At 42.6% G+C, this 20,633-nt stretch overlaps 2 protein-coding genes across 2 annotated transcripts in view; one reads left to right on the top strand and one right to left on the bottom strand.

Annotated features, from left to right (window-relative positions):
* Positions 1–107: 107 nt before the first annotated feature.
* On the top strand, positions 108–9,868 carry LOC117443254 (ectonucleotide pyrophosphatase/phosphodiesterase family member 7). Its single transcript, XM_034079219.1, has 6 exons — positions 108–353; positions 2,801–2,946; positions 7,085–7,295; positions 7,604–8,010; positions 8,940–9,162; positions 9,807–9,868. The coding sequence occupies exons 1-6, from the start codon at positions 110–112 to the stop codon at positions 9,866–9,868; spliced, it is 1,293 nt and encodes a 430-aa protein (XP_033935110.1). The 5' UTR covers positions 108–109.
* A 5,232-nt stretch (positions 9,869–15,100) lies between these two features.
* Positions 15,101–20,633, bottom strand: part of LOC117443253 (sodium bicarbonate cotransporter 3-like) — a 65,496-nt gene continuing 59,963 nt past the window's right edge. The window contains exon 23 of the mRNA XM_034079218.2: positions 15,101–15,395. Coding sequence (XP_033935109.1) covers positions 15,320–15,395 — 76 coding nt within the window. The 3' untranslated portion in view covers positions 15,101–15,319. The remainder of the gene's footprint in view (positions 15,396–20,633) is intronic.

Genomic DNA, 20,633 nt, shown 5'->3' with positions numbered 1-20,633 from the left:
CCTCCCACAGACAGGTGTCCTCCCACAGCCAGGTAAGCCTCAGTGTACGTGACAGGTGAGCTTCAGTCAGTCAGGTGTCCTCTCAGGTGTCCTCCCAGGTGTCCTCATCATGGACTGGATCCTGCCTCTGTTGCTCTCGCTCAGCTGTGCTGCCGGCGTGCCTCTGAGCAGGGCAGCGTCCGGGCAGAGGAACCGGCTGCTGCTGATCTCCTTCGACGGCTTCAGGTGGGACTACGACCAGGACGTGGAGACGCCTCACCTGGACCAGCTGGGGCGGGAGGGGGTCCGGGCGAAGTACATCAGCCCCCCCATGCTCACCATGACCTCCCCCTCGCACTTCACCACCATCTCCGGTGAGAAGACGCTCTGAATAAATTCTATTTCCACTCTGTCCATTTCCACTCTGTCCTGCTCTCCTCTGTTTGCCATCGGATTCCATCTGAATATCTTTTGGCTTTTGCACAAACCATGACATTTAAAAAATATATAGTTGAATATGTTTCCGGACCAACTTGGTTTCATGCCTCAACATACGTCCTTGGCATCGTCTGTGTGTTAGTTGGACTCCTTGGTGGATCATTGATTTCTGATTTCTGTTGTGGTTAAATATTCAAATGTTCAGTTTTATCACACGATGCCACAGATGTCGCAAGTTTTGAGGGAGCGTGCGGTCAGCAGGAATGTCAACCAGAGCTGTTGCCCGTGAATCGAATGTTCACTTCTCTACCACAAGCCGTCTCCAAAGGCGTTTCAGAGAATTTGGCAGTCCATCCAACCGGCCTCACGACCGCAGACCCCGTGTAACCACACCAGCCCAGGACCTCCACATCCAGCAGGTTCACCTCCAAGATGGTCTGAGAGCAGCCACTCGGACAGCTGCTGCAACAACCGGTTTGCATAACCAAAGACTTTCTGCACAAACTGTCAGAAACCGTCTCAGCTCATCTTCATGCTCGTCGTCCTCATCGGGGCCTCCACCTGACTCCGGTTCGTCGACGTCACCGACTTGAGTGGGCAAGTGCTCTCATTCGATGGCGTCTGGCACGTTGGAGAGGCGTTCTCTTCACGGATGAATCCCGGTGTTCACTGTTCAGGGCAGACGGTGTGTGTGGCGTCGTGTGGGTGAGCGGTTTTCTGATGTTGTGACTCGAGTGGCCCGTGGTGGTGGTGGGGTTACGGTACGGAGACCGAGCGTTCTCATCGTAGCCCCCGGGCTCTGGAACGACCTGCCCCCCCCTCGTGTTAAATTGTCGCCCACTCTTGAAGCTTTTAAGTCCCGCCTAAAAACCCACCTCTTTTCCCTCGCTTACCGGTCAGTCTGAGCTGTGTCATACCTGTTTGGATGCTTTCACTGTCTGTCCATAGCCTTTATGTGCCTTGTATTTATTCTTATGTGTGCTTTTTTTATCTATTCGTGTAATATTATATTTTATTATAATGTTATGTTCATTGTGAAGCACTTTGGCAAACCCTCTGTTTTTAAACTGTGCTATATAAATAAAGTGGATTGGATTGGGCAGGCGTATGTTATGGACGACGAACACGGGTGCATTTTATTGATGTGTGAATGCACGGAGATACCGTGACGAGATCCTGAGGCCCATCGTTGTGCCATTCGTCCACGACCATCGCTTCATGTTGCAGCACGATAATGCACGGCCCCGTGTTGCGAGGATCTGTACACGATTCCTGGAGGCTGAAAACATCCCAGTTCTTGCATGACCAGCATACTCACCGGACACGTCGCCCATTGAGCATGTTTGGGATGCTCTGGATCGGCGTGTACGACGGCGTGTTCCAGTTCCTGCCGATATCCAGCAGCTTGGCTCAGCCATTGAAGAGGAGTGGACCAACATTCAAATGGTGGTCACACCGGATACCGACTGGTTTTCGGACTGCGGTGTGAAAGCACCTCATGGTCTGATTGGTGTTTCAGCCAATCAGAGACAGGCTCGATCTGAGACCTGTGATATATTGATGAGGAACTAATACAAATAATAGGGGACCTTTCAAATAGATTCATATTTTGTGTTTAAATAATAATAACTAATATATATCTACAAATATATGTCATATTTATACATTTAATCCATAAACTTGTACACATTTTTCTATCTATTTTACATATTTAGTTTTAGAATAATCATTTGCACTTTCCATTTTCATTTGTTCTGTTTAATTTAAATGTATATATTTTTTTATGTAATTATTTTAAATGTATTTTTTATATTTCTAATTTTAATATAAATATTTTATGTATTATTTGTTGTTTTACTATTATTTAAAATAAATGTCCTTATGCATTTTTTTTTATCTTATTTAATTATTTAAAAATATATATATTTTACAAATCATTAAATAATCTTTTATAATTGTAGCACTTTCATGTATTTTTTGTCACAACGGATTGTTACTTTTATTTAGCATTTTCTTATGTTTGAAATACTATTTAATGTGTTTTAAGTCTTTTCATATTCACACTGTGCTTGTTATAGTATCAACATTTTTAAATAAAATAATTGTTTGTGTTTTAAATCCATTTTAAGTTTTTATTTTACATATTCAAGTGTTTGGGTTTAGAACACATATTTTCTCTTTCATGTAACGTGAACTTTTTAATACGTTTTTAAATTCAATGTTTCGTGTGTTCTATTGTCTTTAACACAGAGGACACTTTGCATTGTCGTTACCCATCAGCAGTAATTGTCCTGACGTCAGCGTGTGGAAGATAAAGGCTGCTTCCTGGAAACCCTTTCAGAATAAAAGCCCCTCTATAAATATGTTGTTTCCTGTTTTTCAGGCAGATGGGTGGAGGACCACGAGGTCGTCCACAACATGATGTACGACGCCAAGACCAACCTGAAGCTCTCTCACCGGAAGACGCTGACCCGGTCCGAGTGGTGGGACAACGGAGTTCTGCCGTTATGGATCACAGCCCAGAACCAGGTGAGACCTCCAGCTGCTCAGAGGGTAGAAGTTGTGGAGTACAAATACTTTGATACTGTACTTAAGTACATTTTTCTGGTATCAGTACTTTACTCCACTACTTATATTTCTGACGACTTTTTACTTTGACTTCTTACATGTTGAACTCAAATACCTGTACTTTCTACTTCTTACATGTTGAACCCAAATACCTGTACTTTCTACTTCTTACATGTTGAACCCAAATACCTGTACTTTTCTACTTCTTACATGTTGAACCCAAATACCTGTACCTTCTACTTCTTACATGTCGAACTCAAATACCTGTACTTTCTACTTCTCACATGTTGAACCCAAATACCTGTACCTTCTACTTCTTACATGTTGAACTCAAATACCTGTACGTTCTACTTCTCACATGTTGAACTCAAATACCTGTACTTTCTACTTCTTACATGTTGAACTCAAATACCTGTACTTTCTACTTCTTACATGTTGAACTCAAATACCTGTACTTTTCTACTTCTTACATGTTGAACTCAAATACCTGTACTTTCTACTTCTCACATGTTGAACTCAAATACCTGTACTTTCTACTTCTCTCATGTTGAACTCAAATACCTGTACTTTCTACTTCTTACATGTTGAACCCAAATACCTGTACTTTCTACTTCTCACATGTTGAACTCAAATACCTGTACTTTCTACTTCTACATGTTGAACTCAAATACCTGTACTTTCTACTTCTTACATGTTGAACTCAAATACCTGTACTTTCTACTTCTCACATGTTGAACTCAAATACCTGTACTTTCTACTTCTACATGTTGAACTCAAATACCTGTACTTTCTACTCTTACATGTTGAACTCAAATACCTGTACTTTCTACTTCTCTACATGTTGAACTCAAATACCTGTACTTTCTACTTCTCACATGTTGAACTCAAATACCTGTACTTTCTACTTCTCTCATGTTGAACTCAAATACCTGTACTTTCTACTTCTTACATGTTGAACTCAAATACCTGTACTTTCTACTTCTCACATGTTGAACTCAAATACCTGTACCTTCTACTTCTCTCATGTTGAACTCAAATACCTGTACTTCTACTTCTTACATGTTGAACCCAAATACCTGTACTTCTACTTCTCACATGTTGAACTCAAATACCTGTACCTTCTACTCTCTTTCACATGTTGAATCAAATTAACCTGTACTTTCTACTTCTCACAAAATGTTGAACACTAAAATACTGTAACTTTCTACTTCTTACATGTTGAACCTAAAATACCTGTACTTTCTACTTCTTACAATGTTGAGACTCAAATACCTGTACTTTCTACTTCTTACATGTTGAACTCAAATACCTGTACTTTCTACTTCTTACATGTGTAACTCAAATACCTGTACTTTCTACTTCTTACATGTTGAACTCAAATACCTGTACTTTCTACTTCTTACATGTTGAACTCAAAATACCTGTACTTTTCTACTTCTACATGTTGACTCAAATACCTGTACTTTCTACTTCTCACATGTTGAACTCAAATACCTGTACTTTCTACTTCTACATGTTGAACTCAAATACCTGTACTTTCTACTTCTCACATGTTGACTCAAATACCTGTACTTTCTACTTCTCTACATGTTGAACACAAATAACCTGTACTTTCTACTTTCTTACATGTTGAACTCAAATACCTGGTACTTTCTACTTCTCACATGTTGAACTCAAATACCTGTACTTTCTACTCTTACATGTTGAACTCAAATACCTGTACTTTCTACTTCTCTCATGTTGAACTCAAATCCTGTACTTTCTACTTCTTACATGTTGAACTCAAATACCTGTACTTTCTACTTCTTACATTTGAACTCATACTGTACTTTCTACTTGCGTACATGTTGAACTCAAATACCTGTACTTCTACTTCTTACATGTTGAACTCAAATACCTGTACTTTCTACTTCTCACATGTTGAACTCAAATACCTGTACTTTCTACTTCTCTCATGTTGAACTCAAATACCTGTACTTTCTACTTCTTACATGTTGACCCAAATACCTGTACTTTCTACTTCTTACATGTTGAACTCAAATACCTGTACTTTCTACTTCTTACATGTTGAACTCAAATACCTGTACCTTCTACTTCTTACATGTTGAACTCAAATACCTGTACTTTCTACTTCTCACATGTTGAACACAAATACCTGTACTTTCTACTTCTTACATGTTGAACTCAAATACCTGTACTTTTTACTTCTTACATGTGAACTCAAATACCTGTACTTTCTACTTCTTACATGTTGAACTCAAATACCTGTACTTTCTACTTCTCTCATGTTGAACTCAAATACCTGTACTTTCTACTTCTTACATGTTGAACTAAAATACCTGTACTTTCTACTTCTCACATGTTGAACCCAAATACCTGTACTTTCTACTTCTCACATGTTGAACTAAAATACCTGTACTTTCTACTTCTTACATGTTGAACCCAAATACCTGTACTTTCTACTTCTTACATGTTGAACTCAAATACCTGTACTTTCTACTTCTTACATGTTGAACTCAAATACCTGTACTTTCTACTTCTTACATGTTGAACTCAAATACCTGTACTTCTACTTCTTACATGTTGAACTCAATACCTGTACTTTCTACTTCTCACCTGTTGAACCAAATACCTGTACTTTCTACTTCTTACATGTTGAACTCAAATACCTGTACTTTCTACTTCTTACATGTTGAAACCAAATACCTGTACTTCTACTTCTACATGTTGACTCAAATACCTGTACTTTCTACTTCTACATGTTGAACACAATACCTGTACTTTCTAACTTCTTACATTGTTGAACTCAAATACCTGTACTTTCTACTTCTTCACATGTTGAAACTCAAATACCTGTACTTTCTACTTCTTACATGTTGAACTCAAATACCTGTACTTTCTACTTCTTCATGTTGAACTCAAATACCTGTACTTTCTACTTCTTACATGTTGAACTCAAATACCTGTACTTTCTACTTCTTACATGTTGAACTCAAATACCTGTACTTTCTACTTCTTACATGTTGAACTCAAATACCTGTACTTTCTACTTCCTCACATGTTGAACTCAAATACCTGTACTTTCTACTTCTCTCATGTTGACTCAAATACCTGTACTTTCTACTTCTTACATGTTGAACCCAAATACCTGTACTTTCTACTTCTCACATGTTGAACTCAAATACCTGTACCTTCTACTTCTTACATGTTGAACTCAAATACCTGTACTTTCTACTTCTCACATGTTGAACACAAATACCTGTACTTTCTACTTCTCACATGTTGAAAACTCAATACCTGTTACTCTATTACTACTTCATTACATGTTGAACTCAAATACCTTACTGTCTAGCTTCTCTCATGTGGAACTCAAATACCTGTACTTTCTACTTCTCACATGTTGAACTCAAATACCTGTACTTTCTACTTCTTACATGTTGAACCCAAATACCTGTACTTTCTACTTCTCACATGTTGAACTCAAATACCTGTACTTCTACTTTCTACTTCTTACATGTTGAACTCAAAATGACCTGTACTTTTCTACTTCTTACATGTTGAACTCAAATACCTGTACTTTCTACTTCTTACATGTTGAACTCAAATACCTGTACTTTCTACTTCTCACATGTTGAACTCAAATACCTGTACTTTCTACTTCTTACATGTTGAACACAAATACCTGTAATATAAAGGGAGGTCAGGTACTCTTTAAAGCAGCTGCTAGCTATGGGTACTTTTTACTGAAGCACACTTCAAAGCCTCTTTACTTTGACTTGAGTAAAGAAGTTTAGTCAGTACTTCTACTTTCACCAGAGTATTTTTAAACACGAGTATCTGTACTTTCTACTTGAGTAAAGGATGTGTGTACTTCTACTTGAGTAAAGGATGTGTGTACTTCTACTCGAGTAAAGGATGCGTGTACTTTTGCCATCTCATGGTCAGCGGGATTTAAAGGACTACAACAGGAGCTAAAGCCCCTCAATTACAAACACAAGTGGAAATATTTCAAGAAAAAAGTGGAATTATAAGAGAAAATTAAGAAGAATTCCATATTTCAAGAAGTGTCTGACGACTGTTTTCTTCCTCCGTGTTTCAGGGTCTGAAGACCGGCTCCTTCTACTTCCCGGGCGGCGCGGTGAACTACGGCGGGCAGGCGGTGAACCGGGTAGTGGTCGAGGACCCGCGGCCCGCCAACGAGACCGAGTGGAAGCAAAACATCGACACGGTGCTGAGCTGGTTCTCCGAGGAGGACTTCCACCTGGTGACGCTGTACTTCGGAGAGCCGGACCGAGTGGGACACAAGAAAGGTGTTAGGATCCGTTTGTTATCACAGTCTGTCGGTTTCCTGTTTTAATTCGAAGGTTGTTCACCCCCCCGTCTGTCATGTCTGCAATTGTCTCCCGTCTCTGTGTTCCCTTCTGTTTGATTGCCTGATTGTGTTTTATTCTCCTCAGCTGTGTCATGTCGTCTTGATTGGTCATATTTGTATTTCAGTTCTGGTTGGGTTTTGTGGGTTCTTTTTGTGATAGAGGGAAAGACAGTTCTTGTCTGTTTGCATTGAATCAGGTTATTTTCAGTTAAACATTCGTCTGTCTGCACTTGGGTCCATCAAAAGGACCCGACCACGCCGATAGGAAGACCATGATCCGGCTGATCGACCGCACCATCGGATACCTGCGGGAATCCATCGTCCGCCTCCACCTGAGCGACAGCCTGAACGTCATCCTCACCTCCGACCACGGCATGACCACGGTGAAGAAGCGTCCGGAGGTGGAGGAGCTCGTCCTCAACAAGTACCTGAACCTGATCAAGCTCAACAGCTTCGAGATCCTGGACTACGGAGGGTTCGGTATTCTGACGCCGCGGCCCGGGAAGGAGCAGGACGTGTTTGACGCTCTGTCCAAGGCGCCCAATCTGACGGTTTACAAGAAGAACGAGTTCCCCGAGAGCTTCCACCTCGCCAAGAGCAAGCGGCTGCCTCCCATCGTGGTGGTTGCTGATCTGGGATTCAACCTGAACTCTGTGAGTCCATTTACCATCAATCTGATCCGTGTTGTCTCCTGTTGCCTTTAGTGTTCAGGTTCAACAACTCCTCATCACTTCCTGTCCCCTGGTCTGGAGGTCAATGGTTTTCTGAATGTGTTTTTGGTTGTTAGCCTGGAAAAAGGTCTGTGGTTAACGCAAGCTGAAGAGATGCACTCTCCAACATAATATACATCAGTAAATACCCTACTGGGGAATTAAAAAACGGCGGTTGCTAACAAGTGTCTAAATGAGACGACTAAACGTCATCACGCCCAACATTAGCCTCCTTTAGCTTAGTGGTGGTGACGTGAAGTCATGTGACCGTGCTGTAGTTCCTTTATAGCCCAACATTAGCCACCTTTAGCTTAGCGGTGGTGACGTGAAGTCATGTGACCGTGCTGTAGTTCCTTTATAGCCCAACATTAGCCACCTTTAGCTTAGCGGTGGTGACGTGAAGTCATGTGACCGTGCTGTAGTTCCTTTATAAACCAACATTAGCCTCCTTTAGCTTAGCGGTGGTGACGTGAAGTCATGTGACCGAGCTGGAGTTCCTTTATAGCCCAACATTAGCCTCCTTTAGCTTAGCGGTGGTGACGTGAAGTCATGTGACCGAGCTGTAGTTCCTTTATAGCCCAACATTAGCCTCCTTTAGCTTAGCGGTCAGAAATCATAAAGTGGTGTTAATATGTGGAGATTATCCTGCTAACTAAACGTGTAAATATCATTAACATTTGTTTGACACAGAGATTCTTTTCTGCAATAATCCAAAATCACATGGAGAAATCCCATTGGTCCAGGGAGATGCTGCCTTCAGGGTCCAACACAGAAATACCACATCCCTGCAGCTCTCTAGGGAAATAAATGTGTATCAAAGTCAGGATGTGATGATCTCAATATTTCTTTAATCCTTCATCTGTTTCCCGCAGAGATTCATCGTGTACGTGAACAAAGGCGACCACGGCTTCCATAACAGCGAGATGGACATGAAGACGATCTTCTGGGCTGTCGGACCCGACTTCAAGAAGGACTTCCTGTCGGAGCCGTTCGACAGCATCCACATCTACCCTCTGATGTGCAAAGTGCTGCAGATCGCTCCGGCGCCGCATAACGGCTCTCTGAGCGTCACGGAGAAGCTGCTGCTGCACGGAGGTCCGTCGCGTTTTTATTTTATTCACTTTATTGTTAGAAACCAAACAAACAATGATAATAATTATAACAAAGAGAAGCAAAATAAAAAGAGTTCAAGGTATAACAATGCAGTGTTACTCCCAACACTGGTCTTGATGATCAGGAGTGGAGTGCACCAGCTGGGCGTAAACAAGTAGGTCTTAACTCTAACGTCCGACCCAGCGATTAGAATGTACACCTCGTCTTAAGATGCGCGTCCACGTGAAGACACGCCAAACAGTCATTGTTGCCTAGAAACACACGTCTACATAACAGATGTCCAGTGGGTTTGTTCCATCACGGACGACTCTTTCTCGTCTTAATGCCCTTTCCTTGATAAACCTGTAAACAAGACGCACTGCCGTCGTTAATATCCTTCTTGCCTGTTTTACGTTACTATGGATACTAGTCTTCCCGATTCACGCCTGCTCCATACTAGGCGTGAAAGTTACACCCGGGCAGCGCATACAGGGCTTGAGTCTAAGTGGTGCACTAGTCATGACTTTAGTTTGGTCTTAACCTTCTCGTCGGACGTAGAGTTACGCCCAGCTGGTGCACTCCACTCCAGACGTGTGTCTGTTAATACCTTTATAAACCAGTATAACTCCTTTGTGTTTCTTTTTCAGGGTCCCAGAGATATCGTGTGTCCGTCGCTCTGCTGCTGCTCTGCTCTCTCTCTCTGATCTGACACTTTCATATTTATACACAATAACAACGTTTGCTTTTTTATTTTATTGTCCTGCTCGTAATGTTCTGCTTTAAACTTAAGTTCATTAGTCAGCTTTACGCATATTCCACAAATAAACGAGACTTATTGATTTCCATGACTCCTCATTTTGTGAATAAATTCCATTAAAGGATAATGTTTACCAAGTAACATCGTGACATCACAATGGAACACGCTCTTATTGGCTAGCTCTCCAACACTTTGCACGTGGCAGGCCGTACAAATAAAGAGCTTTTTGAACATCAACAGAGAGGACTCTTTAAAGTAGAGACACTACATACTAATATACACCTGAACATCAGCTGGAGTGGACTCTTTAAAGTAGAGACACTACATACTGATATACACCTGAACATCAGCAGGAGAGGACTCTTTAAAGTAGAGACACTACATACTGATATACACCTGAACATCAGCAGGAGAGGACTCTTTAAAGTAGAGACACTACATACTGATATACACCTGAACATCAGCAGGAGAGGACTCTTTAAAGTAGAGACACTACATACTGATATACACCTGAACATCAGCAGGAGAGGACTCTTTAAAGTAGAGACACTATATAGTGATATACACCTGAACATCAGCAGGAGAGGACTCTTTAAAGTAGAGACACTACATACTGATATACACCTGAACATCAGCAGGAGAGGACTCTTTAAAGTAGAGACACTACATACTGATATACACCTGAACATCAGCAGGAGAGGACTCTTTAAAGTAGAGACACTACATACTGATATACACCTGAACATCAGCAGGAGAGGACTCTTTAAAGTAGAGACACTATATAGTGATATACACCTGAACATCAGCAGGAGAGGACTCTTTAAAGTAGAGACACTACATACTAATATACACCTGAACATCAGCTGGAGAGGACTCTTTAAAGTAGAGACACTACATACTGATATACACCTGAACATCAGCAGGAGAGGACTCTTTAAAGTAGAGACACTACATACTGATATACACCTGAACATCAGCAGGAGAGGACTCTTTAAAGTAGAGACACTACATACTGATATACACCTGAACATCAGCAGGAGAGGACTCTTTAAAGTAGAGACACTACATACTGATATACACCTGAACATCAGCAGGAGAGGACTCTTTAAAGTAGAGACACTATATAGTGATATACACCTGAACATCAGCAGGAGAGGACTCTTTAAAGTAGAGACACTACATACTAATATACACCTGAACATCAGCTGGAGAGGACTCTTTAAAGTAGAGACACTACATACTGATATACACCTGAACATCAGCAGGAGAGGACTCTTTAAAGTAGAGACACTACATACTGATATACACCTGAACATCAGCAGGAGAGGACTCTTTAAAGTAGAGACACTATATAGTGATATACACCTGAACATCAGCAGGAGAGGACTCTTTAAAGTAGAGACACTACATACTAATATACACCTGAACATCAGCTGGAGAGGACTCTTTAAAGTAGAGACACTACATACTGATATACACCTGAACATCAGCAGGAGAGGACTCTTTAAAGTAGAGACACTACATACTGATATACACCTGAACATCAGCAGGAGAGGACTCTTTAAAGTAGAGACACTACATACTGATATACACCTGAACATCAGCAGGAGAGGACTCTTTAAAGTAGAGACACTACATACTGATATACACCTGAACATCAGCAGGAGAGGACTCTTTAAAGTAGAGACACTATATAGTGATATACACCTGAACATCAGCAGGAGAGGACTCTTTAAAGTAGAGACACTACATACTAATATACACCTGAACATCAGCTGGAGAGGACTCTTTAAAGTAGAGACACTACATACTGATATACACCTGAACATCAGCAGGAGAGGACTCTTTAAAGTAGAGACACTACATACTGATATACACCTGAACATCAGCAGGAGAGGACTCTTTAAAGTAGAGACACTACATACTGATATACACCTGAACATCAGCAGGAGAGGACTCTTTAAAGTAGAGACACTACATACTGATATACACCTGAACATCAGCAGGAGAGGACTCTTTAAAGTAGAGACACTACATACTGATATACACCTGAACATCAGCAGGAGAGGACTCTTTAAAGTAGAGACACTACATACTGATATACACCTGAACATCAGCAGGAGAGGTTTTTATCGGACGAGATAACGTGTCATCGATGACCTGCGAATGTGTCGTTGGTGTTTTTACTCCAGGAAGCACTTTGTTGGATATGATAATTTAGTTTACATCAGGATTTTTTCCGTCCTCCACTTGTCGTTAGTATTTCCAAGCAGACTCCGTTAAGGAAAATGAGCCCATAGCGAACAACCTTGAAGGCAGATTTGAAAAGATAGTAGAGCTCAATCAGTCTCATAAATGCACCGCTGAGCTCAAGGTGCATTCACCGAGTTCACGTGATGATAACAGGATGTGATTATCACTCTCACGGATAACAGCCTTTTTTTATTACTGCACATATTTATTCCATTCTATTTCAATGTAAATACTGCTATATATTTTTTAAATTATTTTTCAATGTTATTATAGTTTTCTTAAAATAGTGTTTTCACCATGGCAGCAAGTCAAATTCCTCGTATGTGTCAAACTACCTGGTGAAAAACCTGATTCTGAAAAGAGGCGTTATGCTTACCTTTATTTAAATTTTATCGAATTTAGAGGAAATTACTAGACTACTTATTTTGTCAGAAATAGATTTTTTTATTCGAAATTTGGCTTTTTTTCCTCAGAATTTGATATTTTTACTTATTTTGTCAGAAATAGATTTTTTTATTCGAAATTTGGCTTTTTTTCCTCAGAATTTGATATTTTTACTTATTTTGTCAGAAATAGATTTTTTTATTCGAAATTTGGCTTTTTTTCCTCAGAATTTGATCTTTTTCATAGAATTTATTTTTCCTTTATTTGACTTTTTTACCAGAATTAGATTTTCATACTCGAAATTGTGCTTATTGCTCAGAATTAGATGTTTGTAAGAATCTACACTTTTTCTCAGAATTTGACTTTTTGCTATATATTTTTTAATGTTATTAATTTATACTTTTCTTAAAATAGTTCTCTATCTGTGTTTTACATTTTCGTTTTACTTCAATGTATGCACTACGACAGCAAGTCAAATTCCTCGTACGTGTCAACCTACCTGGTGATAAACCTGATTCTGATTCTGAGGACAGCAACGTGCTCAAGAAGTGACTGCCTTCAGGTGGTTTTTCTGAGCAAATGAATCGCTATTCACAAAGTTTTCAAAGCCTCCGGACACCATTTAGAGGGAGTGCGTCGTCTTTCAACCAGAAGGTTGTTGGTTCGATCCCAGTCCGTACAGCCAACATGTTGATGTGTCTTTGGGCAAGATACTGAACCCTGAGGTGCTCCTGATGGCAAACTGTGTGTGTGTGTGTGTGTGTGTGTGTCTCGTAGCATTACCATCCTTGTGGGGACCTACATCCGTTCACACAGTCACATGTGGGGACTCGCCCCCCTTATGGGGACAAAATGGAGGTCTCCATGAGGGGAATCATTAATGTTAGGGCGAAGACTTGGTTAGGGTTAGGGTTAGGCATGTGTGGAGGCGTGTGGCACAGTGGATAGAGCCTTGGTGTTGGGATTACATGGTCACAGGTTCAAACCCCACTGCAGTCAGCATGTTGTCCACAGTATTGAGTATGTGAGTCGCTTTGGATAAAGCGTCTAACATGTAATAATAATGTGTTGGTTAAGGTTCGCATAAGTCTCCAGGAAATGCATGTAAGTCAATGTAATGTCCCCTGAAGTGATGTATACATGGTGTGTGTGTGTGTGTGATTAACCTAGAATGTGATGTATTTTAATAAATAATGGGTCAGATCTGTTGGTCGTCACCAAACCGAATTTATTAAAATGTCAATAAGCAGTGACGTCATTCAGTCACTGCAGGCACAACGGTACACACACACACACACACACACACACACACACACACACACACACACACACACACACACACACACACACACACACACACACACACACACACACACACACACACACACACACACACACACACACACACACACACACACACACACACACACAATCAGCATGATCAATTACATTAAATAGGTCTGAGGTGAAGAGCCTTGTCAAAACAATAAAAAAACGATTACAATTATAATTCAGGTGTTTCTTAAATCTGACCAAAGAAACTGAGGAAGCTGTTTCTTAAGTCGGCGGCCATTTTGGCTCCTGGGGTCTCATCTTAAAACGATGACAATATAAAAAATGCACCTCGTTAGAGAAAACGCACGGTGAGGTGAAGCATGATTGGCTGTTCCCCCCACACTTTGGACCTCAGTGATTGGTGCCCCTGTCCTCCTGCATCATAACGAGGCGTCATAACGAGGCGCTGCATCATAACGAGGCGCTGCATCATAAGGAGGCATCATAAGGAGGCATCATAACGAGGCGCTGCATCATAAGGAGGCATCATAACGAGGCGCTGCATCATAAGGAGGCATCATAAGGAGGCATCATAAGGAGGCATCATAAGGAGGCCTCATAAGGAGGCATCATAAGGGGGCATCATAAGGGGGCATCATAAGGAGACATCATAAGGGGGCATCACAAGGAGGCATCATAAGGGGGCATCATAAGGGGGCATCATAAGGAGGCATCATAAGGAGGCATCATAAGGGGGCATCATAAGGGGGCCTCATAAGGGGGCATAATAAGGGGGCATCATAAGGGGGCATCATATGGGGGCATCATAGGGGGGCATCATAAGGGGGCCTCATAAGGGGGCATCATAAGGGGGCATCATAAGGGGGCATCATAAGGGGGCCTCATAAGGGGGCATCATAAGGGGGCATCATAAGGGGGCCTCATAAGGGGGCATCATAAGGGGGCATCATAAGGGGGCATCATAAGGGGGCCTCATAAGGGGGCATCATAAGGGGGCATCATAAGGAGACATCATAAGGGGGCCTCATAAGGAGGCATCATAAGGGGACATCATAAGGAGGTCTCATAAGGGGGCATCATAAGGGGGCATCATAAGGAGGCATCATAAGGGGGCATCATAAGGAGGCATCATAAGGAGGCATCATAAGGGGGCATCATAAGGAGGCATCATAAGGAGGCATCATAAGGGGGCATCATAAGGGGGCATCATAGGGGGGCCTCATAAGGAGGCATCATAAGGAGGCATCATAAGGAGGCCTCATAAGGAGGCATCATAAGGAGGCATCATAAGGAGGCATCATAAGGGGGCATCATAAGGAGGCATCATAAGGAGGCATCATAAGGAGGCAGGCATCATAAGGAGGCATCATAAGGGGGCATCATAAGGGGGCATCATAGGGGGGCCTCATAAGGAGGCATCATAAGGAGACATCATAAGGGGGCATCATAAGGAGGCATCATAAGGAGGCATCATAGGGGGGTCTCAGCGTCCTTGCGCCCGTCCTCGTCCTCCACGCTGATCTGGACGCTCGGCAGCTTCTCCCGACTGCAACACAGCAGCCTCTCGTAAGTCTCTCGTAAGTCTCTCACAAGTCTCTCGTAAGTCTCTCATAAGGACACGAGTTTGCACCTCGATCATAAAACCTTTTCATCCGTCTAATAAAATCTGGATTATTGCACAGATTGATAAAAGTTATTAGAACTTCCTCTCTCTTTTACATTAAAGCACATTTTGAGGATTTTTAATGAAGCTTTAAATTTCTGTCGGTACATAAACAAATATTTGATTTTCTGTTAATACAAATATTTTGTTCTATTTTCTCATTTTTTAATTATTATTCAAAAGTCTTAAACTTCTAAACTTCTTACGTTTATCTTAATAGGCGCTTTCACACCGGAGTACTTTTCCCGGTATAGTTCCTGGGATGTTGCGTTCACACCAAAGAGATCTGGAACTTTTTTTCGGGAACCCCCCCCCCCCTTTTCCGTCCCTGCTGGAGAGGTGGGGCTTTCCTGAGAGGAAAAGCTTCCAGTTTCTGATTGGCTGGGCGGATTGCAAACCACGCCCCGTAAAACTCCAAAAAGTGTTTGTGAAGCCGCCATTTTATTTGCTTGCATTAGCATTATTAGCATTAGCCCAGCGCAGAAACGCAGAGAAACTGACTTATGGCAACACAAAATAAAACATGGGAGCGGTGGAGATGGGGAGGTGTCGGCGTTCTGGCCGTTTACTCCGGGGACTTCCGGCCGGGGACTTCAGGTGGCAGTATACGCCGTGAAGTGGTTTGCGGCCTGCCAGTAAACCCAAAGCAGAAGAAGAAGCGGCTTCATTTGCCTAATCCTCCCTTAGGGACTTATTCCGGTGTGAACGCGATCTGCTAGAAAGTTCCAGAACTAAAGATTTCCGGGGAACTATTCCTGGGAAAAGTACTTGCTGTGAAAGCGCCTATTATTTTTAATATATTTTTTTCTTTCATAAAAGAATAAAGCAACCTTCATGAAACCCGTAATTATGTTTATAGGACATGTCTCTCACCTGCTGCAGCGCTTCAGAGCTCTGCCGCTGTCAGGGTTCATCGACCTCCAGATCCCACTCTTAGACATTTCATCTGAGATGTTCACCTCCGAGGGGTCCGCACTGCACACACACACACACACACACACACACACACACACACACACACACACACACACACACACACACACACACACACACACACACACACACACACACACACACACACACACACACACACACACACACACACACACACACACACACACACACACACACACACACACACACGATATATGATGTGTGCTGCAGTGTATTTACAGGGATCATAGTGATGTTAGACTCACCGTCCCTTCAGAGCTTGAATCGGGACGCTGATGTCGTACGGAGCATCGTCCTCCACCTCCTCCGTCATCCTCTCAGCATCCTGCACACACACACACACACACACACACACACACACACACACACACACACACACACACCACACACACACACACACACACACACACACACCACACACACACACACACACACACACACACACACAAAATGTCTGGAAAACCTCAAAATGTGGTCTTTTTTTTTCCTTTGAGAATCTTAAAATTCTGACTTTATTTTGAAAATCTCAAAATTCAGACCTTTTCTGAAAAACTCAAAATGTTGACTTTTTATTTTTTATTTCAGGCTTTATTTTGAAATCCTCAAAAAAATAAATACCTTATTTTGAAAATCTTTAAATTCAGACTTTATTTTGAAAATCTTTAAATTCAGACTTTATTTTTAAAATGTCAAAATTCAGACTTTTCCCCCCAAATCTCAAAATGCAGGCTTCTTTTGAAAAAGTTACAAAATTCTGACTTATTTTGAATTTTTCAAAATTCATACTTTATTTTGAAATTTTCTAAATTAATAATTTTTCTGAAAATCTCAAAATTCTTCAGAACATCTCAACCGTTGTCTCCCCTTCCGTCAGTGAGAGTTATTATAAACATGAGCTTTAGAAATATACATCTAGAGCAGTGGTTCTCAACTGGTCAGGCCTCGGGACCCACTTTTTTCCTTTGTCAATAAATCGCGACCCGAAATGTTGAACCACTCAAATCTATTCAGCAAAACATCGTAATGTGTAATATATATACGCTTTTCAGCAGCCAATATTAATGAAAGTGAAGTACAGTGAACATATCCCTGATATCCCTTCACAGAACTAAAGTATGCTTTTAAATAAGGTTTAATGAGATGATGGAATCAAAGATTAACTGTATCACATAAAAAGGCACATGCTGGAAACCCAACCCCAGCAGGGGGTCTGGGGGGATTCTCCCCGAGGAGATTTTTAGACATATTAATAATATGTTATGCCATTGTTTGTGTTTCACTTAGTTCTGACAGCTTGCTGCTCCTCACAGAGAGAAGAGCAAAGAGGAGAGAGTCTGTGGTGGAGGACTTTGTGGGTAAGGGGAGATAGCCCCCATTGCTCTGTGAGCTGTCAGTCATCAGACCGGGGGTCATAGTTCATTACGTGTTCATTTGTTTCTGAAGTTGTACCCATGGATGTATAAAGACTAGTTCTACCGCAAAGTTATTCTCCGTGGGGACTTCCGGCAACCATCTTGATTCTGATTGGCCAGATGTTTTATTGAGAAGATGATCACTACGAGACAGAAGTTTTTGGTCTGCGGTACTTCCAGTCCAACGCCGACTGCATGCACAGCGTTTGGAAATCGGGCCTTCAAAATAAAAGTCTGACTTTTTTCCCACTCACACATCTTGAAACCACCAGTTGAGAACCACTAGGGTATCCTTTCTGATTTGTAACGGGAGTAATGGTGCGGATCTATTGTATTTCTCACCTCCTTCTCCCTCTTCTTCTTGTCGTCCTCCTTCTTCTTCTTGCTCTCTGGGATCAGGTCGTCCAGCCAGCTCAGCTCTCTCTTTGTGAAGCAGAAGTCCAGAAGCTTCCGGATAAACACCAGAGCCAGGACCTGCAGGAAGACGAGGCCAGAAGAAGATAATGTGAAAGTAGATTTAGCAGTGTTACCAGTCAAAGTCCTGCATTCAAAACCCCCAAACCTTTATAGAGATACTGTTTGTGTGACAGTCGCTGCATTCGAAAATAAAATAGAAAGATAATGTAAAAACGTGGACTGAAAATATTCTTTATTCGAGGATTCTTTCGTGTGAAAATGGATAAGGATCAAAGCAACAACATGACGTTACAATGATAAAACAAAAGGCGTCCTCTCACCATCATGGGGAAGACGACGGCGGCGGCCGAGGCTTTGATGGTCCAGAGGACGATGAGGCAGGTGAGCTGCACACAGGTGAACACATGCACCTTCCACAGCGGCACGTAGCGCAGGTAGATCAGGTCCGACTGGTGTTTGGCCGGCATGCAGAACAGCTTGATGCGGTCGAACAGCTGCAGGATGCACACGCACGTATTTATTTATTATCACTGGCCCCGTGTATCTCCTAATCGATATAACCTGCTCTCGTCTATCCCACGTGCTCCACTGAGATCCAGCATCTAGTTTCAGGCGGCCTGTGGAACTGCCAGTCAGCTGTTCCTAAGGCCCGACTTCATCTCTGGCTCCGCCTCCCCTGGACCCTGGATGTCCTTGCTCTCACTGAGACCTGGATTACTCCATCTAACACATCCCCCCCCAGCAGCTCTCTCCACAGCATATTCCTTCTCCCACACACCCAGACCCACTGGCAGAGGAGGGGGCACTGGTCTCCTGCTCTCTCCACAGCATACTCCTTCTCCCATACACCCAGACCCACTGGCAGAGGAGGGGGCACTGGTCTCATGCTCTCTCCCACATGGAGCTTCTCCCTCTTCAAGCTACCTAACTTCACTCCTTCCACCTTTGAATTCCATGCCGTCAGAGTAACCCATCCTATGCTATGAACCATTGTTGTTCTCTACCGTCCACCAGGCGCCTTGGAGACTTCTTGGAGGAGTTAGATCCTCTCCTCTCACACATCCCTGAAACTGGCCCTCCCGCTGTACTTCTCGGAGACTTCAACCTCCAGACGGGGAAGATAGACGAACTAACATCTCTGTTAACCACCTTTGCTTTCTCACTGTCTCCGTCCCCACCAACTCATAAAGCTGGCAGTGTCCTTGATCTCATATTCTCAAGGACCTGCACTACTTCTAACCTCTCTGTAAACCCGCTCCACACCTCCGATCACTTCTTCATCTCATTCTCTCTACCCCTTTCCAAACATAAACTAATCTCTTCTCATCCTGCACCTGTCCGCCGTAACCTCCGTTCCCCTCTCCCCCTCTACCTTTGCCTCATCGGTGCTCTCAGCTCTTCCTAGGCTTCCGGTAACTGCTAGAATCCACTTCAAGACACTGGTACTTGCGTACCATGCTGCGAATGGATCTGGCCCTTCCTACATCCAGGACATGGTTAAACCGTGCACCCAGCACGTGCACTCCGCTCTGCATCAGCCGAACGACTCGCTGCACCCTCACTGCGAAGGGGACCCAAGTTCCCATCAGCAGAAACACGTGGGTTTGCTATCCTGGCTCCAAGATGGTGGAATGAGCTCCCATTGACATCAGGACAGCAGATAGCTCACACACCTTCCAGACTGAAGCTCATCTCTTTCGACTCCACCTCGAGGATAGAACTATTAACAAAGCACTTATATACTAATAAAGGACTGGCTTACCTAAAGCCAGTTGAGTAGCACTTGAAATGTTTGGCTCTATGAAACCTGATGTACTTTATGATTCTGTTTTCTTCAAGTTTGTATTTTGTTGGTCGAACGCACTTATTGTACGTCGCTTTGGATAAAAGCACACACACGCGCACTCACACACACACACACACACACCACACACACACACACACACACACACACACACACACACACACACCACACACACACACACACACACACACACACACACACACACACACACACACACACACACACACACACACACACCACACACACACACACACACACACACACACACACACACACACACACACACAGGACGGACAGACCTGGATGCCTTTGAGCGAGGACACTCCCATGTAGAGGAAGACTCCGTACAGGACCGGCATCGGGATCAGCTGCAGACAGAGGACAGAGGACGTGAGGACAGAGGACAGAGGACACACTGTGACCACACGCTGACTCTACCGGGAACTAAACTATCACTACATGCTGACTCTACAGGGAACTAAACTATAGCTACATGCTGACTCTACAGGGAACTAAACTATCACTACATGCTGA

This window comes from Pseudochaenichthys georgianus, unplaced genomic scaffold (assembly GCF_902827115.2).
Source record: "Pseudochaenichthys georgianus unplaced genomic scaffold, fPseGeo1.2 scaffold_567_arrow_ctg1, whole genome shotgun sequence".
In the NCBI taxonomy this organism is placed as follows: domain Eukaryota; kingdom Metazoa; phylum Chordata; class Actinopteri; order Perciformes; family Channichthyidae; genus Pseudochaenichthys; species Pseudochaenichthys georgianus.
Note: the sequence above shows the minus strand (reverse complement) of the source record. Positions and strands in the feature narration are given on the sequence as shown.